At 55.5% G+C, this 7226-nt stretch overlaps 1 protein-coding gene across 1 annotated transcript; it reads left to right on the top strand.

Annotated features, from left to right (window-relative positions):
- Positions 1 to 207: 207 nt before the first annotated feature.
- On the top strand, positions 208 to 6790 carry LOC134966688 (uncharacterized). The gene is made up of 2 exons (XM_063943625.1): positions 208 to 1744; positions 4313 to 6790. The coding sequence occupies exons 1-2, from the start codon at positions 1321 to 1323 to the stop codon at positions 5203 to 5205; spliced, it is 1317 nt and encodes a 438-aa protein (XP_063799695.1). The 5' UTR covers positions 208 to 1320; the 3' UTR covers positions 5206 to 6790.
- Positions 6791 to 7226: the final 436 nt, after the last annotated feature.

The raw sequence follows: 7226 nt of genomic DNA, 5'->3' as shown, positions 1-7226 counted from the left end.
GAAAGTATATATGTTAGGTTTTTTATTTTCAGGGAGCCTGCTGGCAACAGACTCCCTGCATCGAGGGACTGAGGGGAGAGAATCAGACCTACTTCTGTGAGTTGAAAGGCTCTGTTTCTTAGGAGAGAGAATTGACTAACATAGGAGAGGAATGGGTTAAACATCCTGTGAGGGGTGGACCTAGCTGTGAGGTAGTACAGCCTTAGGAAAGGGGGAGGGTTAAGGTATATATAGGCTGGAGTGGCCATTTTAGGTCTCTTTGCTTGCTGAAATTTCTTGTGAGTACTGCTTGGCAGATTTTCATTTAAATTCATTCGAATTTAATTTCATTCGTTTAAATTTACAAGTTTATTTAACTTGAAAGCATGGCCTCCAGCCGCCCACGCCGGTTCGCTGGCGCCCCAGCCCGTTACCTGTCTGGTGAGGCTGGCCCCGGGGCAGGGGTGCCCGGCTCCGATGTGGCCATTTCTTCCCCTGGGGCCCCTCTGAGAGCTAGGGGTACGGAGCGTAGAACCCGCTCCGCTGGGGAGATGGACGGGTCCCCCTCTACGAGAGGGCGCACTCGGCGGTCCGGGGCGGCTGGGCAGTCTGGCCGCACGGAGTGGGGCGACCAACAGCCCTCACCTCCGGGGTCGGCCAGGGGTGCCGGGTACACGGGCGCCCGCGGGCGCGCGTCGGCGCGCCCTGCCGGGCGCCTTTCGGCATCCGCTCTGGTAGCTCCCGCACCCGCTCTCTTGCCGGGGCCGGGTAGAGGCCTCAGGCGGGGGGCGGGAACCGGTCGGGAGAACGCTACGATCCGGGCTGGGCCTGTTGCGGTGCCCAGCGCGCGATCGACCAGGAGCCTGGGCCTGCCGGCGGGTGCTCTGGGAGAGACCGCAGCTGTGGGCGCTCAGGCAGCAAGTGGTGGGGCGCGCGCACAGCGTGCGCGCGCGCCCACACGAGGCTCCGGCGGCGTCTCTCGCGCACGAGTGCGCGCAGCGGCGCCGCAGCCCTCCGTGTCCCCCCAGCCCTCTTCGTTACGGCCGGAGTCCGGCGCGACGAGGGGGGGGAGGAGGCCTGGCAGGGATCAACCAGGTAGTGGGGTGATCTATAACAGTGGTGCTGGGGACCCAGTACCACGGGCAATTATTTCCTCACGGCGCGGGGCCAACCCTGCTGGCGGTGCTGGCTCCGTCAGGCGGGGGGTGGGCCTCAGTGAGGGGTTAGAGCAGAGGTCAGGCATCACTCCAGGGGGGCGGGGTGGGTCCGGAAGTATACCCGTTTTTAGAGACCCTGGCATTATTTGCCCCCCCCCCCGGGGCCGGCCTGGCCGCGGGCCAGATGGGTCTGGGTTGCCTATGCCCAGCGGTGGCTCTAATCGCCGCGTGCCCCCGGCAAGGCAGTCATCAGGTGACGACGCGGCGTTACAAGGTCACGCTCGAGCTTGAGGGCGGGTCCAGGGAGGCGGCGGATGGCGCGGGCGCAGGTGCCTTTTCAGCCGCCCAGAGGGTTGCACGCGCGTGCCGGGAGCTGGGGGCGGCCGCAGCGCAGCTGCATTTACAGCCAAGGCGGGACGAGAGTTTGCAGTCACCTCGCACGCCGGCCTTAGGTCGGGCTGGGCGCACGCCATTTTTGTTGTCCGGGTCCCCTCCCCCTTTTCTGCCCACAGATGTTCAAGCGGATGCAAGGGTGTCGGAATCGGAGGACGAGGATGTTACATATGTCGCGACTGAGGAGTCTGGATCTGACCAATCTACGGCTTCAGGTGAGGCGGAGCAATTGGGGTCGGTTTCTAGTACGCCCTCGGGTTCGCGCAGCTCTTCCCCTTCCTCCTCCTCTTCCTCTTCCTCTTCTTCCTCTGCTTCCTCCTCTTCCCTTTCTTCGGCAAAGTCCGACGTCAGTAGTGCGACAAAGGCGAAGAAAAGGGCGATTAAATACGCCAAGAAGGCGGCTGGGCAACAGGAGAGGCGTAAGAGGCGAAGGCGGCTTAGCAAAGAATCTCGCAAGGCCAGGAAGCGACGCGACTTGCCAGGCGTGGTCCGCTGCGAATATACCGCTGTCATGCGGGGGCTTAGGGATAGCTGCAGCAAGAGTATTCGCAGGGGGGACTACGTAGATGTCTTCGTCTTGACTAAAGACGCTAAAAAAGAGTTTAAGGCGGCAACCGCTAAGAAGGGCATAGGGGCCGAGGCGTTCCGCACGTTTGATAACTGGCTGGCGGGGTTTTGGGTTTTCGCGGCTTGCAACCTTGAAGACAGGCCAGACGAACATATGAATGTCATTCGGTACCTGCATCTCGTGCACGATATGCAACGCACGTCGGCGGGTGACGAATGGCGTAGGTATGATGAGGAATTCAGAGAGAAGCAGGACGGGTTACACGTTATGGACTTCGGTTTCAAGGATGTGGAGGTATGGCTTAAGGTCACCAGGGCCTCGCAGCAGGCCAAGGAGCCCCGGAGCGCAGGGGCGGACGGACACCGTGCTGGGCCGTCCGCCCATGCGCCCGGCGCGGACGGCGGGTCGGCCAAGCCGGGTAGGTCGGCCGTCCGGGCTGGGAAACAGCCCGCAACGAAAGGATTATGTTTCGCGTTTAACAACGCTGCATGTTCCTACGGCAAGCAGTGTCGGTTCCGTCACGCTTGCCTCCATTGCGGGGGTTCCCACCCTGCCTCCTCCTGCTTCAAGAATACTCGGCAGGGTCCCCGTTCTAAGCAATCCTACTCGAGAAGGGCACCCGGCGGGGGCGCCCCACAGGGCGCCAACGCCAATTAGGTTAAAGGCTATGAGTAAATGGTTGGATTGGTATCCGAATAGGGAGGATGCCAGGTTTTTATATGCAGGTTTTAGTTTTGGTTTCCGCTTGCCTGTTGCGAGCGATGTTACAGTTCGGGCACAGAGGAACCTCCAGTCTGCTCGGGCCTTGCCTTTAGTGTTGCGGGAAAAGGTCGATAAGGAGGTCAGGCTGGGCAGGATGGAGGGGCCGTTTGCAACACCCCCAGTGGCGGGTCTCGTCATCTCCCCGGTGGGGGTGGTCCCCAAGAAAACACCCGGTTCCTTCCGACTGATCCAACACCTTTCCTACCCAGCGGGGTCCTCGGTCAACGACGCTATACCTCCGGGTCATTGCTCGGTAGTGTATCAGTCATTTGACGAGGCGCTTAATTTGGTCCGCAGCTACGGCGCTGGGGCCCTCATGGCAAAGATTGACGTCGAATCCGCTTTTCGGTTGCTACCCCTCCATCCGGACTCATTCCGTTTTATGGGTTTCCGGATTGGATCGGAATATTTCATTGACAAATGTTTGCCGATGGGATGTTCTGTTTCATGCTCGTATTTTGAACGTTTTAGCACCTTCCTGCATTGGTGCGTGGAGTCTTCGTCGGGTGGGCACGGGGTTGCCCACTACCTCGACGATTTCCTTTGTACAGGGCCGGCGGATTCGCCACGGTGCGGCAACTTGCTTTTCAGTATACGAGCTTTGTTTTGTCACTTCGGAGTGCCAGTGGCCGAGGACAAAACGGAGGGACCGGTGTCTTGCCTCTCATTTCTGGGAATCGAGATCGACACGGTGGCAGGCGAATGTCGCCTTCCTTTGGACAAAGTGGCTAAGCTTCGCGAAGCCATTGGCCAATTCATGGGTTCGCGCAAGGTTAAGCTGCGGCAGGCACAATCCTTGCTGGGCATGTTTAACTTTGCTTGTCGGGTCATCCCGATGGGCAGGGTTTTCTGCCGGAAGTTAGAAAGAGCGACCGCGGGGTGTGCTAGGCCGCACCACTTTGTACGCTTGCCCGCTGAGTTAAAAAGGGATCTGGCTTTATGGGCCGCGTTCCTGGAGGATTTCAACGGTGTGCGCATATGGCAGGCACCAACGGTCGACAGCGCCAGATTGCAGCTTTTCACCGACGCGGCAGGAGCCTCCGGTTTTGGTTGCTATCTTGAGGGATCTTGGTGCGCGGCATCATGGCCGGCGGGCTGGCACCAGGCGGGTTTGACTAAGGACCTTCTGCTCCTGGAACTCTTTCCCATCATGGTTGCGCTGGAAATCTGGGGCGAGCGGCTAGCGCATCGCCGCATCCTGTTCAGATGCGACAATCTGGGCGTGGTGCACGCGATTAACAACCAGAGGGCAAAATCGCTGGCAGTGCTTCGGGTGCTAGGGCAGTTGCTGCTTACTTGCCTGCGCAGGAACGTGTGGTTCCGGGCACAACACGTACCGGGTTTAGAGAATGGGGTCGCTGACGCGCTATCACGAGGGCAATGGGAGAGGTTTTACTGGTTGGCTCCTGAAGCCGAGGAACAAGGTTTTCATTGTCCCGGTTATGTCTGGCAGGTCATCGAGCCGGACTGGAAGGTCTAGCACTACGTTCGGTAGCGCCATCCACGCTTAAGGCTTACAAGCAGGCCTGGGGCGAATGGGAAGAATTTGCTAGAGGACGGAAGCAACGAGGTAAGAGCGGGCATCGGATGATGCTTTCTTTTATTTGGCAGCTTTATGTTTCGGGTAGGTCTAGAGCGGTGGTGTCCCGGTACTTGGCTGGCATTGCATTCTTCTGCAGAATTAAGGGTGTTCCCGATTTGACGAAAAGTGGCATTCTGCTTAAGGCTATGAAAGGATGGGCGCGCGTGGCGCCTACGCCGCCTGACAGAAGGCGGCCCATTGATGCGGCGTTGCTGCCAGGCATCATTGGGTCGGTTGGAGCCATCGCATCATCTATGTTTGAATCGCTGCTTTTTAGATTGGCGTTCTCTATGGCTTACCACGGCGCCTTTAGGATATCGGAGTTGGTAGCGCCTTCTAAGCAAACTGATTCGCGCATGCTAGTAGAGGACGTAGTGGTGAGTGGGAGGTCCTTGCTGTGCAGATTGCGACGCTCTAAGACGGACCAGGTGGGGAAGGGCCGATGGGTCACCCTGGTTCCGGCACTTGAGGAGAGCATATGCCCAGTACGGTTGGCAGTACAATATGAGGCAGTGAGGCCCGACTGTCGGGGGTCGTGGTTGCTGCACTATGACGGGCTGCCAGTAACGAAGTTCCAATTTCGGTGGATGATGGGTCGCTGTCTGACGAGCATGGGCCTTTCCCCCTCCCACTTCGGTACACACTCCTTCCGCATTGGGGCTGCTACGGCGGCAGCGGCCGCGGGTTTTTCGGGAGCCCAAATCCAGGCGGTGGGACGATGGAAGTCGTCCTGTTATAAGCGGTACATTCGCCCCGTCGCCTGAGATACTTTGCTTAAGCGTAGCTTGCATCAATAAGTTAGAGTAAGATAATGTTTTGCTTGGTGTTATGCATATGTTATGTTCGCTGTATGTTGGTTCGTTTACCCGTGTGTGATCCTACTCAGGGATTAGCCACTTGCCGCTGCGGGCGTGAGTCGGCAGCGGGGGTCTGGAGTTATTTTGCAATTTTTGCCTGACTTGACGGACTGAATTCTAATCTTTAATTCGGCTAATCTGTTCTAATCAAAGTCCCTCAGCAGGTTTTTATGCTTTCACCTCCAGCTGAGTTATTTCATGTTTTACCCCTTTTTATACCCCCCCCCCCCCCCTTGTTAATTTCGTTTTGATTCTTTTGCCTTTCCCTTAATGTCTTAATGCTTTTACTTCAAATTGGCTAGGAGCTCGGGAGATCGGCTAGGCCGTGACTGCTGCGACATTAGGAAACAATAAAAAAAATTTTCTTTTGGCAGATCCTTCAGGTTAACATAATACATGCTAGGGCGTAGAATTATAGTAACACATTTTACCCCTTTTTCCTTCCATTCAGGTTGTTTCGCTGATGGCTTGTCCGTTTGGGTGGTCGGCCACTCGTATGTCTTCTGGGCAGCAAGGTTTTTGGCCTCTGATACTTCTCAGAGGTTTCCTAGAGGTCAGGGAATCAGATGGCTTGGTTGGCGAGGTATGATGTGGACAGATCTATTGAGTAGACTAGTCAGTCAGGCCAGGAAGCATGGAGTTCCCAAGGTTTTGGTTGTCCACTTAGGTGGCAACGACCTAGGGAAGAGGACTTCCTTGGAGCTACGGTGGGCCATGATACAAGATCTGGCAAAGGTGGCCGCAGCATGGACCAATTGTATATTGGTATTTTCCCTGATGGTGCCAAGGTTGAGTTGGCGAGGTGTGGAGGACGGACGCGTAATAGATGAGGCCAGGATAAAGGTGAATGGGGCGGTGGCGAAGTGGGTCTTGGCCCACGGAGGTAAAGTCGTTCGCCACCCTAAGATTCGGTTCCGAGACAAACACCTTTTTCGGCCTGATGGTGTGCATCTATCCAATGAGGGGATGATGTTTTTCCTGGAGGATCTGTTCCTAGTGTTGCAGGAGTTAGGGTAGTTTATGGTGGCGGTGCGAGGACTCTGGGATGGAGTCCTTCGCTGTTGGCGGAAAAGAACGGCAGTTTGTAGTTGTATGGTTTTTTATAGGTAGTAAGTTTCAGTGTTATATGGTTTAGGTGCACTCACCTCCATCGACTTAATGGCCGCTCGACCACCCATCCGGGAGGCAGCGGCAGGGCACCCAGGAGCGGTGGGAAGTCACTGTGGGGGTTGTGTTGACACCTATTACCGGTTTGGATAGGGTGCTGGACGGTTCCGGTCAGTTTACCAATTTAAGTTTACCAATAGTTTAATAGAGCCGTTCTTTTTTCTGCCACCATTATACCGGCTGATTCGGCATCTTAACAAAATTTTCCCAATTGCAGGTTTTGCTATGGTTAGGGTCAAATAAATAGCTAGCAATTTTTCTGCCAAAATCATGTCTCCGTGTCTTTATTTACTGGTATAGAAGGTAACTAAGGTTTACTTCAATAAAAGGGTGTCAAAGTCAGAAAAATGTCTCAATGCACGTTGCCATATTTGCACCGCACACTGGTCCGCGCTGCGCGTGCGTACGCTCTCCCGTGGAAGCGCATACCCGCAATAGCGTGCACTCGCAGGCGCGGTATGCGTATTTACGGTAGAGTTTATGTGGTCGTAGCGTGCGACTCATTCGTTACATATTTTCACAATTAATGTAGTTTATAGATCATGGTCCCTTTGATAGATTCTGAAAGTTTGGTTAAAATACAATGTCCCAGAGCTGAGGAATCCCTCTTTATATCGTACGAAGGGTCTAACAGGAATCATACAGCAGTGTTTGGTACCCATCGGAAGAGTATTTAATTAGCAATATTCCGGTGTTGGTTTGGAGCGTATTAATCGCTCGTGCGAATAGTTATGGACATAAGAAGTTTATGTCCATTTCTA

Source organism: Pseudophryne corroboree, chromosome 10, assembly GCF_028390025.1.
Source record: "Pseudophryne corroboree isolate aPseCor3 chromosome 10, aPseCor3.hap2, whole genome shotgun sequence".
Lineage (NCBI taxonomy): Eukaryota > Metazoa > Chordata > Amphibia > Anura > Myobatrachidae > Pseudophryne > Pseudophryne corroboree.
This window is presented reverse-complemented; position numbering and strand designations above follow the sequence as displayed.